Below are 25,828 nucleotides of genomic sequence, written 5' to 3'. Positions count from 1 at the left end.
TCACTCCCTGCCAAGCCATGATGAATTCGTAGTATGAGCAACAAGTGAATTTGTTGTTGTTGTTGTTGTTGTTGTTGTTTTTTTTGAGACAGAGTTTTGCTCTTTTTGCCCAGGCTAGAGTGCAATGGCGCGATCTCGGCTCACCGCAACCTCCGCCTCCCGGGTTCAAGCGATTCTCCTGCCTCAGCCTCCCGAGTAGCTGGGATTACAGGCATGTGCCACCACCCCGGCTAATTTTGTATTTTTAGTAGAGACGGGGTTTCTCCATGTTGGTCAGGCTGGTCTTGAACTCCCGACCTCAGGTGATCCACCTGCCTCGGCCTCCCAAAGTGCTGGGATTACAAGCGTGAGCCACCGCGCCCGGCACATTTTTTGTTGTTTTAAGCCACTGAGGCTTGGGATTTTTATTAAAAAACAGCAAAACCTAGCTTATCTTCACTAATATAGTCTTCCTATCCAAGAATATGGTATCTCTCTCTCTCTTTTTTTTTTTTTTTTTGGAGACAGAGTCTCACTCTGTCACCCAGGCCAATTATACATCTTTTTGTTGTTGTTGTTCAGGTTTGTGTGTGTGTGTGTGTGTGTGTGTGTGTGTGTGCATGTGTGACCACATATGCACAAAATTTTGATTTTTGTATGTTTAAATAGATGTATAAAACAGATACAGGGCTGGGCATGGTGGCTCACACCTGTAATCTTACAGCATTTTAGGAGGCTGAGGTGGGTAGATCACCCAAGGTCAGGAGTTCAAGACCAACCTGGCCAACATGGTGAAACCCCGTCTCTAATAAAAATACAACAATTAGCTGGGCATGGTGGCATATGCCTGTAATCCCAGATACGTGGATGGCTGAGGCAGGAGAATTGCTTGAACCCGGGAGGCAGAGGTTGCAGTGAATTGAGATGGCGCCACCACTACACTCCGTTCTGTACGACAGCGCGAGACTCAGTCTCAAAAAAACAAACAAAAAAAAGAGCATCTTAAAGTTTTCATCTAGTTCTTGCATATTCTAAGTGTTTATTTTTGTTATTGTTGCTATTGTAAATGGAGACTCAATTTTGTATGCAGCCATCTTACTGTATTAAAGCATTACAAATATATTTTCATTGTCCTTTCTTTCTTTCTTTCTTTCTTTCTTTCTTTCTTTCTTTCTTTCTTTCTTTCTTTCTTTCTTTCTTTTTCTTTCTTTTTTTTTTGGCAGGGTCTGGCTTTGTCACCCAGCTGGAGTGCAGTGGTGCAATCTTGGCTCACTGCAACCGCTGCCTGCCAGACTCAAGCAATCCTTCTACCTCAGCCTCCTGAGTAGCTGGGACTATAGGCACACGCCACCACACCTGGCTTTTGTATTTTTTTTTTTTTTGAGACAAAATCTCGCTCTTGTCCCCCAGGCTGGAGTGCCATGGCACGATATAATACTGTTCAAAGCAATCTACAGATTCAGTGATATTCCTATTAAACTATCAATGTCATTTTTCACTACATAAGAAAAAACTATTCTAAAATTCATATGGAACCAGAAAACAGCCCAAATAGCCAAAGCCATCCTAAGCAAAAACAACAAAGCTGGAGGCATATCACATTATCCAACTTCAAACTATACTATAAGGCTACAGTAACCAAAACAACATTGTACTGGTACAAAAACAGACACATAGACCAATGGAACAGAATAGAGAACCCAGAAATAAAGCCCCATACCCACAACCATCTAATCATGGACAAAGTCAACAAAAATAAGCAATAAGGAAAGGACTCTCTGTCCAATAAATGATGCTGGGACAGCTGGCTGGCCATATGCAGAAGAATGAAATTGCATCCCTACCTTTCACCATATACAAAAATTAACTCAAGATGGATTAAAGATTTAAATGTAAGACCTCAAACTATACAAATCCTAGAAGAAAACCTAGGAAATACCATTCTGTTTCTTTTTTCTTTTTATTTATTTATTAGAGACAGAGTTTTTGCTCTGTTGCCCAGGTTGGAGTGCAGTGGCATGATCTCACCTCACTGCAACCTCTGCCTCCCGAGTTCAAGCCATTCTCCTGCCTCAGTCTGGCTAACATTTGTTAGCGAGGCTGCAGAGCAAAGGAATGCTTATCCGCTGTTAATGGGAATGTAAATTAGCTCAGCCACTGTGGAAAGTAGTTTGAAGATTTCTTGTTTTTGTGGTGGTGGTGGTGTTTCGTTTTGTTTTTTTGTTTTTTTTTTTTTTTTAGACGGAGTCTCGCTTTGTCGCCCAGGCTGGAGTGCAGTGGCCGGATCTCAGCTCACTGCAAGCTCCGCCTCCCGGGTTTACGCCATTCTCCTGCCTCAGCCTCCCGCGTAGCTGGGACTACAGGCGCCCACCACCTCGCCCGGCTAGTTTTTTGTATTTTTAGTAGAGACGGGGTTTCACCATATTAGCCAGGATGGTCTCGATCTCCTGACCTCGTGATCCGCCCGTCTCGGCCTCCCAAAGTGCTGGGATTACAGGCTTGAGCCACCGCGCCTGGCTGTTTTGTTTTTTAGACAAAGTTTTGCTCTTGTTGTCCACGCCTGGCTAATTTTTGTATTTTTAGTAGAGACAGAGTTTCACCTTATTCGTCAGGCTGGTCTCGAACTCCTGACCTCAGGTGATCGGCCCGCCTTGGCCTCACACAGTGCTGGGATTACAGGTGTGAACCACCACGCCTGCCCTTGTTTTGTTTTTTGACATGGTCTTACTCTCTCGCCCAGCGCAATGATGGCTCACTGCAGTCTATATCTGCTGGGTTCATGCAATTTTCCCATATCAGCTTCTGAGTAGCTGGGACTACAGGGCTATGCCATCATGCCTGGCTAATTTTTTAATTTTTAATTTTTTGTAGGGATAGGGTCTTACTATGTTTCCCAGGCTAGTCTTGAACTCCTGGGTTCAAGTTATCCTCCTGCCCCAGGCTCCCAAAATGTTGGGATTATAGGCATGAGACAATATGCCCAGCTGAGATTTCTCAAAGAACTTAAAATAGAACTACCACTTGACCCAGCAATCCCATTTCTGGGTATATATTCAAAGGAAAATAAATTATTTTACCAAAAAGACACATGCACTTGTCTGTTCATTGCAGCATTATTCACAAAGACATGGAATCAACCTAGGTACACATCAGTGGTGGACTGGATAAAGAAAATGTGGCATATATACAACATATGGAATACTATGCTGCCATAAACAAGAACAAAATCATGCCCTTTGCAGCAAATGGATGCGGTTTGAGGCCATTATCCTAAACAAATTCATAGAAGAACAGAAAACCAAATACCGACATTCTTGCTTATAAATGGGAGCTAAATGTTGGGTGCACAGGCACATAAAGATGGGAACAACAGACACTGGGGACCACTAGTAGGGGAGAGAGGAATTGGGACAAGGGTTGAAAAACTAGCTATTGGGTACTATGCTCATAACCTGCGTGATGGGATCATTTGTACCCCAAACCTCAGCATCACGCAATATAACCATGTAACAAACCTGCATATGTACCCTTCGAATCTAAAATAAAAGTTGAACTTACTAAAATAAAAAAGAAAAATTGAATTAAACCAAATTCAATGTGATAAAAACAAAAACAAAAAAAAAGATTGGCTGGGTGTGGTAGCTTATCCTGTAATCCCAGCACTTTGGGAGGCCAAGGTGGGTGAATCACTTGAATCTAGGAGTTCGAGACCAGCCTGGCTAACATGGTGAAACCCCATCTCTACAGGAAAAAAAAAAAAAAAAAAAAAAAAGGCCGGGTATGGTGGCTCACACCTGTAATCCCAGCACTTTGGGAGGCCAAGGCAGGCAGATCACAAGGTCAGGAGAACAAGACTATCCTGGCTAATATGGTGAAACCCTGTCTCTACTAAAAATACAAAAAATTAGCTGGGTGTGATGGTAGGCACCTGTAGTCCCAGCTACTCTGGAGGCTGAGGCAGGAGAATGGCGTGAACCCAGGAGGTGGAGGTTGTAGTGAGCCGAGATTGTACCACTGCACTCCAGCCTGGGTGATGGAGTGAGACTCCATCTCAAAAAAAAAAAAGAGAACACAAAAACCCATGGATTAGCTGGGTTTGCTGTAGTCCCAGCTACTCAGGAGGCTGAGGCATGAGAATTGCTTGAGCCTGGGAAACAGAGGTTGCAATGAGCCAAGATCGCACTACTGCACCACTGCACTCCAGCCTGGGCAACAGAGCGAGACTCTGTCTCAAACAACAACAACAACAACAACAACAACAACAACAACAAACAAACAAAAAAACCCCTGAATGTTCAATTTTGTTAAATAATGTGATTTGAACACTTTATTTTCACATGTATTAAAGAAAATATGGGCTGGGAAGGTGGCTTATGCTTGTAATCATAGCACTTTGGGAAGCTGAGGCGAGAGGACTGCTTGAGGCCAGGAGTTTCAAGACCAGCCTGAGCAACATATGGGGGCCCCGTCTTTTTTCTCCTGAGATAGGGTCTCGCTATGTTGCCCATGCTGGAGTGCAGTGGCATGATCACAGTTCACTGCAGTCTCAGCTTCCCAGGTTTAAGCTATCCTCCCACTTCAACCTCCCCAGTAGCTGAGATGATAGGCACACACCACTACACCTGGCTAATTTTTAAATTTTTTAAGATAGGGTCTCCTGTTGCCCAGGCTGGTCTTGAATTCCTAGGCTCAAATGATTCTGCCACCTTGGCATCCCAAAGTGCTGGGATTATAGTCGTCAGCCACTGTACCCAGCCTGACTCCATCATTAAAAAAAAAAAATTATCTAGTCTTGGTGGTGTGCACCTGTAGTCCCAGCTACTTGGGCGACTGAGACAGGAGGGCTGCTTGAGCCCAGGAGTTCAAGGTTGTGGTGAGTTACGATCATGTCGCGCCACTGCACTCCACCCTGGGTGACAGAGCGAGACCTTGTCTCAAAAAAAAAAAAAAAAAAAGAAAAGAAAAGAAAAGAAAAAAAAGGCCGGAAGCAGTGGCTCATGCCTGTAATCCCAGTACTTTAGGAGGCTGAGGCAGGCGGATCACGATCTCAGGAGATCGAGACCGTCCTGGCTAACCCATCTCTACTAAAAATACAAAACAAAACAAAACAAAAAATTAGCCGGATGTGGTATCATGCACCTATAGTAGAGCTGAGGCTGGAGAATTGCTTGAACCCAGGAGGCAGAGGTTGCAATGAGCCGAGATCATGCCACTGCACTCCAGCCTGGACAACAGAGCGAGATTCTGTCTCCAAAAAAAAAAAAAAAAAAAAAAGGAGATTTTTTTCCTTAGTTCTATTAATATAATTATATTAAACCATCATTGTATTCCTGATATAAATCCTATTTGTTCTACCTGTAACCTTCTTTGTTTTGTTTTTGTTTTTGTTTTTTTTTTTAAAACAGAGTCTCGCTCTGTTGCCCAAGCTGGAGTGCAGTGGCATGATCTCAGCTTACTGCAACCTCTGTCTCCCAGGTTCAAGCAATTCTTTTGCATAGCCTGTTTCAGCCTCCAGAGTAGCTGGGATTACAGGCACACCGCCACAATGCCTGGCTATTTTTTTTTTTCCTTCTTTGAATATATTGTAGAATCAATATATTTTATTAAGGATTTTTCTCATTCATATTCATTAGTTAAGTTTGGCAGGCAGTTTACTTCTTATGGTATCTTTGTCAAGTTTTGGTATAATTTTAAGCTTGCATCATTAAAAAATGTGGAAGTTTATCTTTTGTGCTCTGAAACAATTTAATAGTAAAATTAGCTGTTCTTAATAAGGTTTGGCAGGTTTCCCCTATGATATTATACTGGCTTAGTACTTTTTGAAGGGAATTTTTTGACAGCTTTCTCTCAATTTTTTTTTTCTTTTTCAAGACGAAGTCTTGCTCTGTCGCCCAGGTTAGAGTGCAGTGGCACAATCTCAGCTCACTGCAACCTCCACCTCCTGGGTTCAGGGAATTCTTCTGCATCAGCCTCCTGAGTAGCTGGGATTATAGATGCACATCACTATGCCCGGCTAATTTTTGTATTTTTAGTGGAGACAGGGTTTCACCATGTTGGCCAGCCTGGTCTCGAACTCCTGACCTCATGATCTGCCCACCTCGGCCTCCCAAAGTGCTGGGATTATAGGTGTGAGCCACTGTGCCACATCGCTTTCTCAATTTTTATGATTCGTTTAGATTTATTGAAGACTTTGAGAACCTAAGTGGCATAATCTGACCTGTCTCAGTAAAATCATTTAAAAATATGACTTTATACAATCATAACCTTAATCCCATTGAGGATTAATTCATTTTTTCAGAAACCTTTCTCTAATATTTAATGTTATAATAAAAAAATCACAGACAGATGCAACAACAAATACAATACTGACAGATTAAAAATTTTATGACAAGGATGGCTACGTCAAGAAGATTCTAATATTACATGTGAGAGAAAAATATTACAGTAATATAAACTGTTTTTGAATAAAGATTTCTGTAGAACCTCTGTAAGTGAAGAATTCTACAGTTAAGTGCTAAAATATGGTTTTAGAATTGTATTCCCACATGATCAGTGAAATGTATCTAAGAAGAGATGACAGGGAAGATGTAAAATTAGAAAAGATGAGCTGGGCGCAGTGGCTCACGCCTGTAATCCCAGCATTTTGGGAGGCCAAGACAGGCGGATCACCTGAGGTAATCCATTTGAGACCAGCCTGGCCAACATGGTGAAACTCTGTCTCTACTAAAAATAAAAAAATTAGCCAGGCATGGTGGCGGGTGCCTGTAACCCTAGCTACTTGGGAGGCTGAGGCAGGAGACTTGAACCCAGGAGGCGGTGGTTGCAGTGAACTGAGATCGCGCCACTGCACTCCAGCCTGGTGACAGAGTAAGACTCTGTCTCAAAAAAAGAAACAGTCAGTAAAACAGAAAAGTCAGAGAGTGTAGCAGAGTAAAGAAAGGCAGCAGGAAGAAGCTCTGTGTGTGTGTGTGTGTGTGTAAAGTACTTTGTTACTGGTACTTGGAACATAAAGAATAAGCAAGATGTAATAAGAGATGAGACTGGAAAGATAAAAGAGAGGCAAGATAAAAAAGAATCCTAAATCACATGCTAAGGAACTTGTATTTCATTCTGTACTTAATAGAGGATAACTAAAGAATTATTAGCAAGGGAAGTAAAACACCAGTAATGTGGAAGACAGATTTAAGAAGAGGAAAGCTCATACAGAGGCATAAATTAGGACTAGGTGGCATCCACCTAAACGTTTTGAAAGAATATAAGGGTGAGAGTAGAATTACTAGGAAAATATTCACAGTTGTTTTAAAAGGATTCTATGCTAAGGTGATACATCAACAGTGTAACTCCTACTAAACAAAGGCATCCATGCCAGGCAAGCTGGTGGAGTCTAAATAAAAAGTAAAATCAGCCCAGTCTGGTGGCGTACGCCTGTAATCCCAGCACTTTGGGAGGCCAAGGTGGAGGAACTGCTTGAGCCTTGGAGTTTGAGGCTAGCCTGGGCAACATAGTGAGATGTTGTCTCTACAAAAATTATAAACATTAGCCAGGCGTGGTGGTATGTATGCCTGTGGTCCCAGCTACTTGGTAGGCTGAAGTGGGAGGATCACATGAGCCTGAGAGGTTGAGGTTGCAGTGAGCCGTGGATGCACCACTACACTCCAGCCTGGGCAACACAGTGAGACCCTGTCTCAAAAAAAAAAAAATTACTACAGTCTTGAAACAGTAAAAACAGATAGACTAAAGGAAACATACATTTTGTAGGAGAATCATGCTAATCTAATCTGGAATTGTTTGAGGAAACATTATATGGACAAGGAGAAACTAAATGAAAATAAATTATGTAAATTTAGTTATGTGCATACAGGGGCTTATAATGCATCTACAACAAACAGGAATTTCAGATATATTATTGCATTTAACTGGAAGAATGGGAATCAGGTTCAGAAAGTTCATCCTATTTGCCCAAATCACACAGCTAGTAAGTGGTAGAAGTGAATTTTTAAAAATCTATTTTCAAAGTCGATAGTATACTGTACTACCTATTGTACTACATTGTCTTAAAGTAATAACTGTCATGGTTTTCATATTCAAATCCTAATCATGCTTTCTCTTAAACATAGGCTTTGAAGTCGGACAGATCTTAGTTCAAATTTCCAGAACTTCTCTGAGACTTAAATGTGCTGCATGTAAAATGGATATAATAATATTTACTTCAAATAATGGTTGAGGCCAGACATGGTAGCTCACACCTGTAATCTAAGCACTTTGGGAGGCTGAGGTGGGTGGATCACCTGGGGTCAGGAGTTCGAGACCAGCCTAGCCAACATGGTGAAACCCCGTCTCTGCTAAAAATACAAAAATTAGCTGGGCGTGGTGGTGCAGCCTGTAATGTCAGCTACTCAAGAGGCTGAGGCAGGAGAATTGCTTGAACCTGGGAGGCAGAGGTTACAGTGAGTTGGGATTGCACCATTGTACTCCAGCCTGGGCAACAAGAGAGAAACTCTGTCTCAAAATAAAATAAAATAAATTAAAACAAATAAAAGGTTGAAAGGGTTAAATAAAATAACATACGTAGTACAGTTGTAGTATTACCATAGTAGATGCTCAGTAAATGTAAAGAATCTCCATCTAAAAATCAGTGTTCCTTAGGACAGGGCAATGTTTTATCAACATAAGTGGGATGGGCTAAGAGAGTGGAAACAAAATGTAAGGAGGATGAATAGCCATGATTCTAGACATAGGCTTTTAAATAGTAAGATACCCCTATGGTTACTACTGGATTGAATATTCAGATTTATTTTTTTTTTTTAAGACGGAGTTTTGCTCTGTTGCCAGGCTGGAGTGCAGTGGCACCATCTCGGCTCACTGCAACCTCCGCCTCCCAAGGTCAAGGAATTCTCCTGCCTCAGCCTCCCGAGTAGCTGGGACTACAGGCACTCGCCACCATGCCCAGCTAAATTTTGTATTTTTAGTAGAAACGGGGTTTCATCATGTTGGCCAGGATGGTCTTGATCTCTTGACCTTGTTATCCACCCGCCTCAGCCTCCCAAAGTGCTAGGATGACAGGCGTGAGCTACCGCGCCCAGTCTTCAGATTATTAAAAAAGAATTATCTCACCAGGCTCATGCCTATGATCCCAGAACTTTGGGAACCAAGGTGGGCGGATCACTTGGTCCCAGGAGTTAAAGACCAGCCTGGGCAACATGGTGAAACTCCATCTCTATCAAAAAAAAAAAAAAAAAAAAAAAAAAAAAAAATTGGCAGGCCTGATGATGTGCCTCTAGTCCCAGCTACTTAGGGGGCTGAGGCAGGAGGATGACTTGAGCTCACGAAGTCAAGGCTGCAGTGAGCCAAGATCGTGCCACTGCAACCTGGGTGACAAAGAGAGATCCTGTTGGAAAAAATAATAATAATAATAATTATCTCTAAAACTACATTCAACAATAAAGTCCCTAAGTTCGAAGTTAAACTAAACTTTTCCAAGCAGTGAAATATGATTTCAGTAAGAAAAAATGATAAGGAAATCTCAAAAGCCTGTGTAATTAGACAGAAAAATGTCAGGAAATATTTGGTGTGAAGAGGCTTATTGGAAAATTAAAAAATCTAATACATTTAAATATTAAATACAAAGATAATAATTTAAGTATTAAATGATCCATATATAGTAGGTTCTAAAGTATTCATTATAACCCATAAAAGAAATCTAAGAGCTAAGAATTATTCTTTCTCTCTTCTCTCTCAATATAGATAGAGATGGATGGATAAATAAAATCTCAGGTAAATCTTACTGATTCACCCGAGGCTATATATATATATATATATATATATATATGCATATATATAAAATACATATATTCAGAAAAATATCTTTGATGAGTCCCCATCATCTACCAAAAAAAAAAAAAAAAAAAAAGAGAAGATCCAAACTCCTTAACATACCTTTTAAAGCCATTCATAATCCAACCATTCCAGTCTCATCCCCTACTATATGCTTTCACATATCTGTGGTCAAAAACCCCAGACTACTCATCACTCTCAAAATATAACTTTGGTTTTCTTACCTTTATTTATAGGATTTCTCCACTTGGACTTCCTCATCCCCTTCTTCTCTGTTCTGTTTGTAAGCACAATGGTTTTCAAACTTTAGTAAAGTAAGAGTTACCTGAGATTTTAAAATGCAGATTCCTGAAGCCTACCACTAAGATTTTGATTCAAAAGGTATGGAGAAGTACCTTGGAACCTGCATTTTCAACAAGCCCCCCACCCGTCTCCCCCTTATGATTCAGTCTAGGTGATCAGAGTCCGCACCTTGAGAAATATTGGCATTATGGAAGAAAGAAGATCTGGGCTTGCTTCCCAAATCTACCGTTTATCATTTATGGGACATTAGAAAAAATATTTAACTTTGCTGAGATTTCTTTTCCTCTCCTGTAGAATGAGGATGGCCAAACTCTGTTTAGGACCACCAAAATGTGGTGGAATACATTATAGGAGGGCAGTGGGGAGAGAGAGAGAAAGGGAGAATCTTTTTATGACTGTCCCTCAAAATTCTGCTTGACATCTTCCTATAAAGCTTTCTTTATTACTCTTTTTTTTTTTTTTTTTGAGACGGAGTCTCGCTCTGTCACCCAGGCTGGAGTGCTATGGCCGGATCTCAGCTCACTGCAAGCTCCGCCTCCCGGGTTCTCGCCATTCTCCTGCCTCAGCCTCCCGAGTAGCTGGGACTACAGGCGCCCGCCACCTCGCCCGGCTAGTTTTTTTTTTGTATTTTTTAGTAGAGACGGGGTTTCACCGTGTTAGCCAGGATGGTCTCGATCTCCTGACCTCGTGATCCGCCCGTCTCAGCCTCCCAAAGTGCTGGGATTACAGGCTTGAGCCACCGCGCCCGGCCTACTCTTTTTTTTTTTTAGTCTCACTCTGTCACCCAGGCTGGAGTGCAATGATGCAATCTCTGCTCACTGCAACCTCCATCTCCCAGGTTCAAGTGATTCTCCTGACTCAGCCTCCCGAGTAGCTGGGACTATAGATGCCCGCCATCACACCCGGCTAATTTTTGTATGTTTTAGTAGAGACAGGGTTTCACCATGTTGGCCAGGCTGGTCTCGAGCCCCTGACCTTGTGATCTGCCCACCTCGGCCTCCCAACGTGCTGGGATTACAGGCGTGAGCCACTGCGCCTGGCCTTATTACTCTTACTAGAATTAATGATGCTTTCCTTTTTGCTCCTGCAGCCTGATTATATTTCTATTTAGCATTTATTCTATTTCTTTTTTTTACAAGTAACTTAGTCTCCTATTCTGGATTATAAGTGCTTTTGAAGGCAAGGACACTGTCTTTTCCCTAATTGTATTAAGTACTTTCTATGTGTCATTTTTTTTTTTTTTTTTTTTAAGACGGGATCTCACTCTGTTGCTCAGGCTGGAGTGCAATGGCACCAACCTCTGTTGCCCGGGTTCAAGCGATTCTCCTGCCTCAGCCTCCCGAGTAGCTGGGATTACAGTCGCCTGCCACTGCGCCTGGCTAATTTTTGTGTTTTTAGTAGAGACGGGATTTCACCATGTTGGCCAGGCTGGTCTTGAACTCCTGACCTTGTGATCTACCCGCCTTGGCCTCCCAAACTGCTGGGATTACAGGCGTGAGACACCTCGCCTGGCCTTACCTTCTATGTGTCTTACACATATCTGGACATATGAAAAAATGATCTATCTTATTCCTTAAGGTAATTTTTTTTTTTTTTTTGAGACGGAGTCTCGCTCTGCCGCCCAGGCTGGAGTGCAGTGGCCGGATCTCAGCTCACTGCAAGCTCCGCCTCCCGGGTTCACGCCATTCTCCTGCCTCAGCCTCCCGAGTAGCTGGGACTACAGGCGCCCGCCACCGCGCCCGGCTAATTTTTTGTGTTTTTTTAGTAGAGACGGGGAGTTTTTTGTATTTTTTAGTAGAGACGGGGTTTCACCGTGTTAGCCAGGATGGTCTCGATCTCCTGACCTCGTGATCCGCCCGTCTCGGCCTCCCAAAGTGCTGGGATTACAGGCTTGAGCCACCGCGCCCGGCTCCCTAAGGTAATTTTTATTACAAATAGCCACATTTAACTATTTTTTTAAGAGCTGGAGTCTTGCCCTTAACAAAAAGGCAAATGTAGTGGCGTGATCATAACTCACTGCAGGCTCGAACTCCCTAGGTTCAAGCAAGCCTCTCGCTTCAGCCTCCTGAGTGGTTGTGTCTACAGGTATGTGCCACCATGCCCAGCTATTTTTGTTTTGTAGAGATGGAGTCTTACTATATTGTCCAGGCTGGTTGCAGACTCCTGGCCTCAAGCGATCCTCTCACCTAAGCCTCCCAAAGTGCTGGGATTACAGGCATGAGCTACTTCACCTGGCATAACTTTTAAAATATATTAAAATAATTGTAAGCAACACTATTTTAACACTGGAAACTTGGTAAAGACTAAATGAAAATTTTGATATCATATAGATTTTTGAAGGTTCGTTCATAGGAACTGGATTAAAGTCTTATTAAGCAAGCTTCCCATCCTTCTCTGCTTACTGGGGATGATGAGAGAATTGAAAGAAACTGAGGACAGGTCGGGCATAGTGGCTCACTCCTGTAATCTCAACATTTTGGGAGGCTGTGGCAGGAGGATCGCTTGAGGTCAGGAGTTCAAGACCAGCCTGGACAACATGGCAAAACCCCATCTCTACTAAAAATACAAAAATTAGCTGGGCGTGGTGGTGCACACCTGTATTCCCAGCTACTTGGGAGGCTGAGGCATGAGAATCACTTGAACCCGTAAGGCAGAGGTTGCAGTGAGTCAAGATCATGCCACTGCACTCCAGCCTGGGCAACAGAGTTAGACTCTGTATCAGAAAAATAAAATAAAATAAAAAAGACAAGATAAGATAAAATAAAATAAAATAAAATAGACCGTGCTCAGCCGCTCACGACTGCAATCCCAGCACTTTAGGAGGCCAAGGCAGGTGGATCATGAGGTCAGGAGTTTGAGACCAGCCTGACCAACATGGAGAAACCCCATCTCTACTAAAAATACAAAAATTAGCCGGGCGCGGTGGTGCATGCCTGTAGTCCCAGCTACTTGGGAGGCTGAGGCAGGATAATTTCTTGAATCGGGGAGGCGAAGGTGGCAGTGAGCCAAGATCGCGCCATGGTACCTCCAGCCTGGGCAACAAGATCGAAACTCCGTTTCAAAAAAAAGAAACTGAGGACAAGTTTGCTGAAGTAGGGTCTGAAACTATTATCATTCTAATTCTTATTAATCTTTTCAAGGAACAACATAATGAAACGACTAAAGGCCATCCAAAATACTGGGAAAGGCTATGAGGCCAGGAACCTCCACGTGATGCTGAGCAGACTTGATGACTACAGGAAAAAGGTGATGCAGGTCTGGACTGAGAAGCAGAAGTCTCTAGGGAAGAAACGGAATCAGTGCCTGAAGAAAATGATACATGTATTCAACCAGGTAACTTGCTTTCCACTCCCTCTCTCCAGCATGTTGTAAAAACGTGAAAGTGGTAAGCTCTGTAAATGACATTTACTTGGAGACACTATGTTATATTACTTTCCTGGGCTGCTGTAACAAATCACCACAAACTTCACAGCTTAAAACAACAGAAATTTACTCTCTCACAGTTCTAGAGGCCAGAAGTTAGTGAAATCAGGGTGTCTGCCGGGTTGGTTCCTTCTAGAAGCTCTGAGAGGGCATTCTGTTGCATGCTTCTCTCCTAGATTGTGGTGGCTATGGGCAATCCTTAGCATTCCTCAGTTTGTAGCCACATAATTCCAATCTCTGCCTCCATCTTTCAAATGGCATTTTTTTTTTTTTTTTTTTGAGACAGTCTTGCTCTGTCTCCCAGGGAGTGCAGTGGCACTATTTTGACTTGCTGCAACCTCCACCTCCTGGGTTCAAGCAATTCTCTTGATTCAGCCTCCTGAATAGATGGGATTACAGGTGCCCACCACCACACCCAGCTACATTTTATATTTTTAGTAGAGATGGTGTTTCACCATGATGGCCAGGCTGGTTTCGAATTCCTGACCTCAGGTGATCCACCCGCCTCAACCTCCCAAAGTGTTGGGATTATAGGTGTAAGCCACCATGCCTGGCCTGAATTCTAATAATAAATATTACAAGCTGTGGTTCTAGAAACATTTTATATCTGTATATCCTTCTCTCTCAGCGTCGATTAGTTTATAAGATTAGTTTACTTGCTACTTTGGAAGGTACAGAGAGGCTTCTCATCAGATTCTAATCCAAATTATCATCCAAGTCAAACATATAAATTTTCCAGAACTGTTTTATTTTATTTTATTATTTAGTTACTTATTTTTGAGACAAGTTCTCACTGTGTCACCCAGGCTGGAGTGCAGTGGTGTGATCTGCAACCTCCGCCTCCTGGGTTCAAGTGATTCTCCTGCCTCACCCTCCTGAGTGGTTGGGATTACAGGTGCCCGCCAACATGCCTGGTTAATTTTTGTATTTTTAGTAGTGACGGGGTTTCACCATGTTGGCCAGGCTGGTCTTGGACTCCTGACCTCAAGTGATCCGCCCACGGCAGCCTCCCAAAGTGCTGGGATTACAGGCGTGAGCCACTGCGCCCGGCCCAGAACAGTTATATTTTAAATATTACAGCTCTTTGTAAAAAAAAAATGAATATGCTCCTTTCTTTGATTTGGCAAATATGGCCAATGTACGTAGAGTAAAGCAAGATGGGTTGGCAGCAATATGCGTTGTCTAACAGGAATCACAATGCCTAGGGCATTTCAGAGGAGGAATAAGGGTCTGGGGCCAGGGAAGCCAGAATCCAGAGGATGAGGTATGGGTATCAAGGCTTGGAGAAAGGAGACAAAAAAAGCAAAAGGGATAAGAGGTTAAATATAAATGAATACTTTGCACTAAATCAGCGTGGTGCTCAAGATGGCTAGCTCCGCTACCAGATTGTCTGGGTTCAAATCAGCCTAGCTACATACTAGCTAAGTGACTTTATGCAAGCTGCTTACATTTTCTGAGCCTCAGATTCTCCTGCTGTAAGACAAGGGTAATAATAACACATACCGCATAAGGTTATTACAAATACCAAATCAGCTAATATATGGAGATGGCTTAGTTCAGTGTCTGACATTCAGTAAGTATTTAGTAAATGATGGCTATCATTACAGTTGCATACTGCTTCACAATTTATAAAGTGCTTCCATATACACTGTGTTTTACAATTCTCACAACAACTCTGTGTTATTATCCCTGTTTTAGAAATGAGGAGAAAGAAGTGTAGATAAGCAACTATCCCAAAGTCTCACAGCAAGAAAATGAGAGGACCAGGATTTGAGCTTACGTAGGACCAAGGTTTTTATGTAGCAGAGCTGCCACCTCTTGAAATGATGCATGTTGGAGGTGGGTGGAGTAGGGAAAGGATTTGCAAATCCATGGAAAAGGAGGAGTCACAGTTTAGTGTAGGGCCAGCTCTGAAGACTCTTCTAAAGATTCTGTCTCTTTTCATGGTTTCCTTTTTCTGATCTATTTTTTTATAGCTCAAAAAGATATATGAATTGAATCTTAGTCAACCTATCCCCTTAATCGTCGAAGAAAAGCAGATACCTGCCGCTACCACATTTGTTCAAAAGCCATTCTTAAAATTACTAGTGGAAGAAGACAGAACCTCTGACATATTCAAGAAATTTAGGTATGTGCTAGAAAGACTGATATTAAACTTTGTTTGGACGATATGTGGGACCTAATTTTTTTTCCCTGCCCAAGAACTTCCCTTTCTTCACAATTATCAAATGGTGCAATGGAGAGTCTAAAGGAGTATTAGGCTGGGCACGGTGGCTCATGCCTGTAATCCCAGCACTTTGGGAGGCCGAGGCAGGTGGATCATCTGAGGTTGGGAGTTCAAGACCAGCCTGACTAACATGGAGAAACCCCAGCTCTACTAAAAAAAGAACAAAATTAGCCTGGCGTGGTGGCGCATGCCTGTAATCCCAGCTAGTTGGGAGGTTGAGGCAGGAGAATCACTTGAACCTGGGTGGCCGAGGTTGCGGTGAGCCGAGATCGTGCCATTGCACTCCAGCCTGGGCAACAAGAGTGAAACTGTCTCAAAAAAAAAAAAAAAAAAAAAAAAAGGAGTATTAATTCCCTTAGCTAAGTTGGCATATATTTCTACTTAAATATTTAACATTGGATTTTGAGTTCCTCTAAAAATAAAGTAGAGTCTTTCTTACTAAAAAACTCATTCTTTTAAGAATAGTTAATAAAGAAACTTAGAAGCATTATCTTCTTTTTTTCTTCTATTTTTTTTTTTTAAGGAGGCAGGAGCTTTGGGAAGGAAGAGGGAAAGTTATGTGGTCTCTCTACACCATGAAGCTAAAATGGTAGTTGTAAAATGGATTACTAGGTGAAGTCATGAAAATGCAGCTTTGGTAACTCAGCAAATTCTGCTTTTTCATCCATCTCTCTGTCAGAGTGGGCATAGCTAATGCTGGTCAGTGCAAGGGGAGGGCATTACGGGATGAGGTGGTAGTGAAGAAGGGAGAATAAGATATATTTTGATGGGCTATGGAGCTCAGGAGAATTTGGCATTCCCAACTTATGCTCTCTGATTCTGTAGACAACAAGAGGACCAGACACAGCCCATCTGGAATGTTGATCTGTCCACTTCAAGCTACCCAATAGCAGAGAAGACATCTATGCATTCACTCTGGGCCCAGCTGGGTGGGTACCCAGATATTCCCAGGCTGCTTCAGTTAGAGGTGCAGTCTACCTTCCGAAAATCTCTTGCATCCCTCCAGTCACAGTAAGTTATGGACTGGAAGCACTCTGGTAGTTGGGCCTTTGATCATATACCTTTTGGTTCCCTAACTTGACTTTCTCCTGTAGCACCACGTACAGGAGAAATTGGTACTACATCAACCAAAAGTAATGTTTGGTATGAGATTAGACTGACACCAGTCATAAAATAGTACAGGTAAATTCAGCATTAGTCTGTTAGTGTTTCTCATCATAGGCCTGTAGATGTCATCACTGAGTAATATAAAACAAACAAAAAACCAATTATAATACCATGAACCTAATCTAACACTAGATAGGTCCATTTTTAATTCTATCCTTAGGGATTTGCTAATAGAAGTACCAGAAAGACCATTGTAGAATGCTTTTCTCCATATTATGATTCAGTGACATGACCTTAAGTGCAATTATCATATCTAGACCCAAATTGAGTAAATTAGGTGTTTATTTCCTAGGATATACTGAAGAGATGACTCCACATTTCCAAAATCTGTTGAACCAGATTCTCACTTACACCACTGGAAATTATTCCAGAGGAAATAAGGGCTTTGGAGTCTGTGTTAACTCTTTCAGGACAGATAATTATTTAATATTCAAAATCAGGAATTTAGAAAATTGAACTTTTGTTAATCTTAAAGACTTCACAGAAGCAGTCTGATTTATTTTGGTGAAATCTAAGTCCTGAAGTAAGAAGTAGTGTTAGGCTAGGTGCGGTGGCTCATGCCTGTAAATCCAGCACTTTGGGAGGCCAAGGCGGGTGGATCATCTGAGGTCGGGAGTTTCAGACCAGCCTGGCCAACATGGTGAAACCCTGTCTCTACTAAAATACAAGATTAGCTGGGCATGGTGGTATACGTCTGTAATCCCAGCTACTCAGAGGCTGAGACAGGATAATTGCTGGAACCCAAGAGGTGGAGGTTGCAGTGAGCCCAGATTGTGCCACTGCACTCCAGCCTGGGCAATAAAGTGAGACTCTGTCTCAAAAAAAATAAGTAGTATTAATTCACAAATTTGTCCAGGTGGCAGACACCATAAAATAAGACATTTAAAATTCTATAATACAGCAAAACATTAGGAAAAATATTACTATTTGATGTATACAGTATAAAGTCATATATCATGAGCATAAGTTTATGGAAAAAAATTATTAAACCAAATGTAACAATTAAGTTGAATAAGCATGACTCATAGGTTATAATCAGAAAGCAACATTTTTTCTGGTCTCCCGTTTTCCCTTTTATAGTGATTAAACTAATTAATTTAGGTTATTTTGAGGGATAATATTGCTAATTTAATGATTATAGGGCCTTGGGATGAAATACATAAATTTTTAAGTTTCACTTTCCTTACATTCCATTACTAGCTTCAAGTGTCAGATATCCTTCTGACCTAACCACTTCTTACTCATGCTAAATCTCTGCAGACTCTTATTTCCAGTTTACTATTTTATTTTTATTTATTTTCAAGACAGAGTCTCCCTCTGTCATCCATGCTAGAGTGCAGTGGTGCAATCTCAGCTCACTGAAATCTCTGCCTCCTGGGTTCAAGCGATTCTCCTCAGCCTCACCAGGTAGCTGGGACTACAGGTGCATGCCACCACGCCCAGCTAATTTTGTTTGTATTTTTAGTAGAGACAAGGTTTCACCATGTTGGCCAGGCTGGTCTTGAACTCTTGACCTCAGGTGATCCACCTGCCTTGGCCTCCCAAAGGGCTGGGATTACAGGCATGAGCCACCGTGCCCGGCCTGGATATGTTTTAAAACCTACTTTGAGGCCAGGAGTGGTGGCTCATGCCTATAATCCTGAACTTTGAGAGACTGAGGCAGGTGGATCACTTGAAGCCAGGAGTTCGAGACCAGCCTGGCCAACTTGGTGAAACCCTGTATCTACTAAAAATATAAAAAATTAGCTGGGCATGGTAGCACACACTTGTAGTCCCAGCTACTCAGGAGGCTGAGGCATGAGAATGGCTTGAGTCTGGGAGGCAGAGGTTTCAGTGAGCCGAGATCACGCCACTGCACTCCAGCCTGGGCAACAAAGACTGTGTCTCAAAATAAAAAATAAAATAAAATAAAAAAAACCTACTATATGTTTCATTAAACAGTACATCTTTGAAATTTTTCTATGCTAATAAATATAGAGCAACATCATCATTTTGTTGGTTGCATGATATTCATTGTATATCTGTAGTTTTTGTTTGTTTTTAAAGATGTGGTCTTGCTCTGTCACTCAGGCTACAGTGCAGTGGCACAATCATAGCTCAGTGTAACCTCGAACTTCTGGGGTCAAGTGATCCTCCTGCTTTAGTCTCCCAAGTAGCTGGGATTACAGGCACACCTGGCCCATTGTATAGATATATCATAATTTATTGAATTGTTCTCCTACTGATAGAAATTTGGATATTTTCCTACATTGCAAACAATGCTACACCAAATATCTTTGCAGTACTTTGTATATTTATATAATTATTTTCCTATGAAAATTCCATTAAAATAATATTCAGTTTTTTCCAATTACATAAGTAATGCATGTTCACCGAAAATTTAAAAAATACAGACGGGTCTATCCTTGGAAATAACCATCATTAATTATCAATATTTAAGCCATGTTCTAACTTTAGGTATAAGAATACTGTCTAATAAGTAATAAGGTATTGCCAAGTCCTTTTCTTCCTGATTTTGGGTCTTCGAGGCATTCTGTCACCTTTATGGTAACTTTATGTATATGGATTACAGGCCAGTCACAGTGGCTCACACCTGTAATCCCAGCACTTTGGGAGGCCAAGGAACTCCTGAACTTAGATGCTTGAGTTCAGGAGTTCAAGACCAGCCTGGGCAACATGGCAAGACCCCAGTCTGTACCAAAAGTACAAAAAAACAGCCAGGTGCGGTGGTGTGCACCTGTGGTCTTAGCTACTTGGGAGGCTGAGGTGGGAGGATTGCTTGAGCCTGGGGAGCAGAGGTTGCAGTGAGCTGAGATGGCACCACTGTACTACAGCCTGTGTGACAGTAGGAGACCCTGTCTCAAAAACAAACAAACAAACAAAAGGATTACATACAGATTTTACTAGTTTAACTTTGTGAGTTCTGGAGGCACTTTTATTTTCCCTATGACTCACCTATATTCCCACAAATGTGTTTAAAGCAATTTATAATGAGGTTAATTTTCTTGTTTCATTTCCAGGGTTAAGAAGATTCCCAAAGGACTGTAAAATTAAATACAAGCATATTGAAAGTACATTTCAATATCTTTCAGTAAAATGCCTATTTTGTTCTCTTTTGTGCGTATATATTGCTTTGTGTTTCCTTTGCTTTTATATTCTGCCTGTAGTTCTTCAGGTTGAACATCTTCATTTCTGGACTACTACTATGAAGAAAGAGTATCTTCTGCTCTAGACAACTGGAAACACAAAGCTTCAACAACCCTGAGGTAGGCTGAGTCGTGAAAGGGACATAATTATGGTCCCCTAACATGATGGCAAAGTGGCACAGTCTGCCTCCCCCAGTGTAAACCGGAAGACACCTCAGAAGGAAGAAATAAATGAGTGTAATGAAGGAAACTAAAAACCAGCAAAAACCCCAGAAGAATTAGAAGGTGGTTATGATTGGTAATGAAGGGAAATCATGTTACCACCAGAGGGTTGTGACTACAAGTTGTCCAGGTTTTTGGCATTTTGAACAAAGAATTGGGCAAAACGCCTAGCAAATCAAAGAAAGAATGAAGCAACAGAAGAAGTACACTCCACAGCGCAGGAGTGGCCCAAGCAGCTGCTCAAGGGCCCCGATACAGAATCTTCTTGGGTCCAAATACCCTCTAGAAGTTTCCTATTGATCACTTCATGCTCATCTCATGTAAATAAAGGGGCAGCTTGCAATCAGTCTGATTGGTTGCAGCAAAAAGCACCCAATCAGAGGCTAGGGTAAAGTTACAAACTTATACTTCTTCTTCTTTTTTTATTTTATTTTATTTTATTTTTTTATTTGAGATGGAGTTTCGCTCTTCTTGCCCAGGCTGGAGTGCAATGGAGCAATCTTGGTTCTTGAACCTCCACCTCCTGGTTTCAAGCGATTCTCCTGCCTCAGCCTCCCGAGTAGCTGGGTTTACAGGCATGCATCACCACGCCTGGCTAATTTAGTATATTTAGTAGAGACAGTGTTTCTCTATGTTGGTCAGGCAGTCTCGAACTCCTGGCCTGAGGTGATCCACCTGCCTTAGCCTCCCAAAGTGCTGGGATTACAGGCATGAGCCACCACGCCCAGTCTCAAAGTTATACTTTAATGCAAACAAAGACTGGCCTGCAATCAGTCTGATTCATTGAGGACAGCCAGTTTCCCATCTGCCTCACAGAAAAAGGTCAAAGGGAGTAGCCTCTGGTCCTTTTGTTTCTTATGTGTGTGGAAAGTTAGGGGTTTCCTTTCCATTTAGTTCTAGGAAGTTGGCGTGCAGCCTTTAGGTTTGCTGCCTCCAGACCCTATTGTCCTTCCTCAATAATTCTGTACAGTGGAGGTCCAGGCTTCCAACATGGGGATTGTATTAGTCAGGCTTCTCTTAGAGGGACAGAACTAATAGGATATATATAAAGGGGAGTTTATTAAGTATTAACTTACACGATCAGAAGGTTGCACAATAGGCTGTCTACAAGCTGAGGAGCAAGGAGAGCCAGTCCAAGTCCCAAAACTGAAGAACTTGGAGTCTGATATTCAAGGGCAGGAAGCATCTGGCATGGGAGAAAGGTGTACACTGGGAGGCTAGGCCCATCTCTCATCTCTCTCCTTTTCACATTTTTCTGCCTGCTTTATATTCACTGGAAGTTGATAAGATTGTGCCCACCCAGTTAAGGGTGGGTGGGCCTTCCCCAGCCCACTGACTCAAATGTTAATCTCCTTTGCAACACCCTCACAGACACATGCAGGATCAGTACTTTGCATCCTTCAATCCAATCAAGTTGACACTCAGTATTAACCATCACAAGTCCACTCCTTGTCAACTTGAACACATCTCCTGAGAGCATACATAATCTTCAAATAAAAACAATAATGTCATAATTACACTTAACATAATACGAGTATCCCTTGTACAACCGGAAAGGCACTGATCCCCAACCCAAATCCTATTACATAAAGTTAACAATACTTAAATGCTGATACGAAGTCAATAAATCTTATGTCACATGATAAAGGAAAAGGAAATAAAATGAAAATAGTTTCTTAGTACAAGTATATACACACATAAACATGTTTTTAACAAAAGAAGGAGGAAATACTTATGACAGTTATAGCCCTCATTTCTGCAGCTGGTCACATGGTTGTAGCTGGTATTGATGACTACCTTCTTTTACTACCCATTCTGTACTCCCTGTGCCTTCAGCAAACACCTCAGCAGGTCATGGCTTTTTTCCTGATGGAGTAACCTAAACCTTTATTCTTGAAGGATCTGGACCATCTGTAGTCCTGCCTGGATTGGACTATTGTAGTTTCCCATTGACCTTAATCACAGGTCATGGAAATACGAAGAGATGCCCTAATGGATCTCCTGTATCCGTGCATACTCTTCCTTATCTCCATTGTGGAGTAGTAGATTGATTTCAGATTTCATCTTGATAGTCCGGGTCAGTCACCCCAGCCAACACTGTAACTCCCTGTTGACTTAAAGGTAGGAGGAGCCCAAAGTGTCCAGGTGGCAATCTTAACTTTCAGTTTAATGGAATCGTTGTTCTGTCTCCTGATGGCAGCATTCTTCCCTCTGGAACTAAGACCTCTAGGCCCAGCAGAACATAATGTTGTGGGAAGAAGAGGCAAAAATTTTGCTAGTGTATCACTAGGGGTGATGGTGAGTGGTGCCACTTCCACTTCCACCTTGATTCCTGGACCTGTGAATCTTAATTATGGGAGAATCAATCCCATATATTGGACACTGATTCAGAGCATACATGGCCTTTTGGAGAATTTTGCCCCAGCCCTGCAAAGTATTATCACCTAGTTGGCAATATAATTGTGACTTCAAAAGGCCATTCCACCATGCTCTCAACCCAGCTGCTTCAGGATGATGAGGAACATGATAACACCAGTGATTTCCATGAGCATGAGCCCACTGTCACATTTCTTTAGCTGTAAAGTGAGTGCCTTGGTCAGAGACAATGCTGTGTGGGACACCGTGATGGTAATAAGGCATTCTGTGAGTTCACAGATGGTAGTCTTGGCAGAAGCACTGCATGCAGGATAGGCAAACCCATATCTGAAGTAAGTGTCTATTCCAGTGAGGACAAACCTCTGCCCTTTCTATGATGGAAGCGGTCCAATATAATCAACCTGACACCAGGTAGCTGGCTGATCACCCCGAGGAATGGTGCCATATTGAGGGCTCAGTATTGGCGCCTCTGCTGCTGGCAAATTGGGCACTCAGCAGTGGCCGTAGCCAGATCAGCCTTGGTGAGTGGGAGCTCATGCATAACCTCCAGCCCTGCCACCATGGCCACTTTGTTCATGCGCCCATTGGGGGATAAGAGGGGTGCCTGGGGAAAGAGGCTGAGTGGTGTCCACAGAATGGGTCATCCTATCCACTTGATTATTTAATTCCTCCTCTCCTAAGGTCACCCATTGGTGAGCACTCACATGGGATACAAATATCTTCACAGTTTGTGACCACTCAGAGAGGTCCATCCACATATCTCTTCCTCAAATTTCTTTGTCACCAATTTTCCAATCATTCTTCTCCCAAGTCCCTGACCATCCAGTCATTGGCTACAGCCCATGAATCAGTATATAATCACACACCTGGCCATTTCTCCTTCCATGCAAAGTGTACAACCAGGTGCACTGCTTGAAGTTCTGCCTGCTGGGAGGATTTCCCTTCACTGCTGTCCTTCAGGGATGTCCTAGAAAGGGGCTGTAGTGCTGCAGTTGTCCACTTTCAGGTGGTGCCTGCATATTGTGCAGAACCATCTGGAACCAGGCCCTAGTCTTCTCTTCCTCTGTCAACTGACCATAGAGAACTCCCCATGAGTCCACCAGTGCAGGCTGGGGGAGAGAAGGCAGGGTGGCAGGAATGGAGACCATGGGCATTTGAGCCACTTTCTCATGTAACTTACTTGTGCCTTCAGGACCTGCTCGAGCCCAATCATATATATACCACTTCCATTTGATGACGAAATGCTGCTGTGCATGACCCATTTTAAAGCTAGATGGGTCAGAAAGCACCCAGTTCATGATAGGCAGCTCAGGTCACATGGTGACTTGATGACCCATAGTCAAATGCTCAGTTTCCACCAAAGCCCAGTAACAGGCCAAGAGCTGTCTCTCAAAATGAAAGTAGTTATCTACAGAAGATGGCAGGACCTTGCTCCAAAATCCTAGAGACCTCTGCTGTGATTCACCCATGGGGCCTGCCAAAGGCTCCAAACAGCATCCCTATCTGCCATGGACACCTCAAGCACCATTTGATCTGCTGGGTCATATGGCTCAAGTGGCAGAGTAGCTTGCACAGCAGAATGGACCTGTTGCAGAGCCTTCTACTATTCTGGAACCCATTCAAAACTGGCAGCCTTTTGGGTCACTCAATAAATGGACCAGAGTAACACACCCAAATGAGGAATGTGTTGCCCCCAAAATCCAAATAGGCCCACTAGGCATTGTGATTCTTTCTTGGTTGTAGGAGGGGCCAAATGCAACAACTTATCCTTCACCTTAGAAGGAATATCTCAACAGGACCCACACCACTGGATCCCTAGAAATTTTACTGAGGTATAAGGTCCCCGAGGTTTAGTCAGATTTATTTCCCATCCTCTGGCACACAAATGTCTCACCAGTAAGTTCAGTGTGTTTGCTACTTCTCGCTCACCAGATCCAATCAGCATAATGTCATCAATGTAATGGACCAGTGTGATATCTTGCAGCAGTGAAAAGCGATCAAGGTCTCTATGAATAAGATTAAGACACAAAGTCAGAGAGTTGATGTACCCCTGAGGTAGGACAGTAAAGCTGAAGGCAAATTGCTTCTGGTGGGCTTTATGGACAGTCAATGGCTGCATACCAGGTACTAGGAGATGTGTTAATTTGCTCAAACAATGAAACAACATCTGGTACAGCAGCTGCAATTGGAGTCACCACTTCATTAAGCTTATGATAATCCACTGTCACTCTCCATGATCCATCTGTCTTCTGCCTGTGCAAATTAACACATATCCTAGTACCTGGTATGCAGCCATTGACTTGGCAAATGCCTTTTTATCCATCCCTGTCTATAAAGCCCACCAGAAGCAATTTGCCCTCAGCTGGCAAGGCCAGTAATGATCATCTGCCCACCTCGGCCTCCCAAAGTGCTGGGATTACAGGAGCCACCCAAAGTGCTGGGATTACAGGAGCCACCACACCTGGCCAATTGTCTGTTTTTGTAATTCAAATCAGTCCTTTGTCCATTTGACCTAGAGGTTTTCTGTTTGTATAAGAGGAATGCAGTAGACTTCCTATCAATTTCACTTCTAGGAACACTGATTAATTAGCCAATGCCAGAGCTCTACATGAGTCAGACTATTCTGATTGCCACTTTTTCTCTGCTGTCCATCACAGTAGCTACGCCCACCTTGCCTTTGACGGTTGAGTGCTACCACTTGGCCCCTACCACCTTAGGATTCAATTACTCCCATCATATTTTAAATGTTGTAGTTGAGTGACTGTGGTTCCCACCATTAGATCTGATACACAGAGAAGAGTAATTACAAGCCTCTTCAAAAATGCAGGTGCTGCCCTCACAAATTTATTTTGCAAGGCATTCGTCAACGGTATATCTTCTGGACCCTCCCAGCTGGGATGCGTAGGTCTAAAGTGACTAATCCACTCCACCATCCCAATCTCCCTAAACTTTTGGGTCCCTTCCTCTACATTAAACCAAGGGAGATCAGGTATTTCCATCTCACTCACAGTGGCCATCTTTTAATCCATGTTTCAGCTAACCAAGCAAATAACCTATTAGAACCTTTTTAAACTCCCTGAGCTGCAACATTAAAAGCAGAGCCCTACTTAGTGGGCCCACATCAATAAATTCAGCCTGATCCAACTCTATG

General features: G+C 42.5%; 1 protein-coding gene across 1 annotated transcript in view; it reads left to right on the top strand.

Moving 5' to 3' along the window:
* FAM186A (family with sequence similarity 186 member A) overlaps window positions 1-20,049 on the top strand; it is a 77,695-nt gene extending 57,646 nt beyond the window's left edge. Inside the window, exons 8-11 of the mRNA XM_050748707.1 lie at window positions 13,257-13,449; window positions 15,516-15,667; window positions 16,592-16,777; window positions 19,954-20,049. Coding sequence (XP_050604664.1) covers window positions 13,257-13,449; window positions 15,516-15,667; window positions 16,592-16,777; window positions 19,954-19,981 — 559 coding nt within the window. The 3' untranslated portion in view covers window positions 19,982-20,049. The remainder of the gene's footprint in view (window positions 1-13,256; window positions 13,450-15,515; window positions 15,668-16,591; window positions 16,778-19,953) is intronic.
* The last annotated feature ends 5,779 nt before the right edge of the window (window positions 20,050-25,828 follow it).

This window comes from Macaca thibetana, chromosome 11 (assembly GCF_024542745.1).
Source record: "Macaca thibetana thibetana isolate TM-01 chromosome 11, ASM2454274v1, whole genome shotgun sequence".
Lineage (NCBI taxonomy): Eukaryota > Metazoa > Chordata > Mammalia > Primates > Cercopithecidae > Macaca > Macaca thibetana.
The sequence above is the reverse complement of the archived record's forward strand: the minus strand, read 5'-3'. Positions and strand labels throughout refer to the sequence as shown.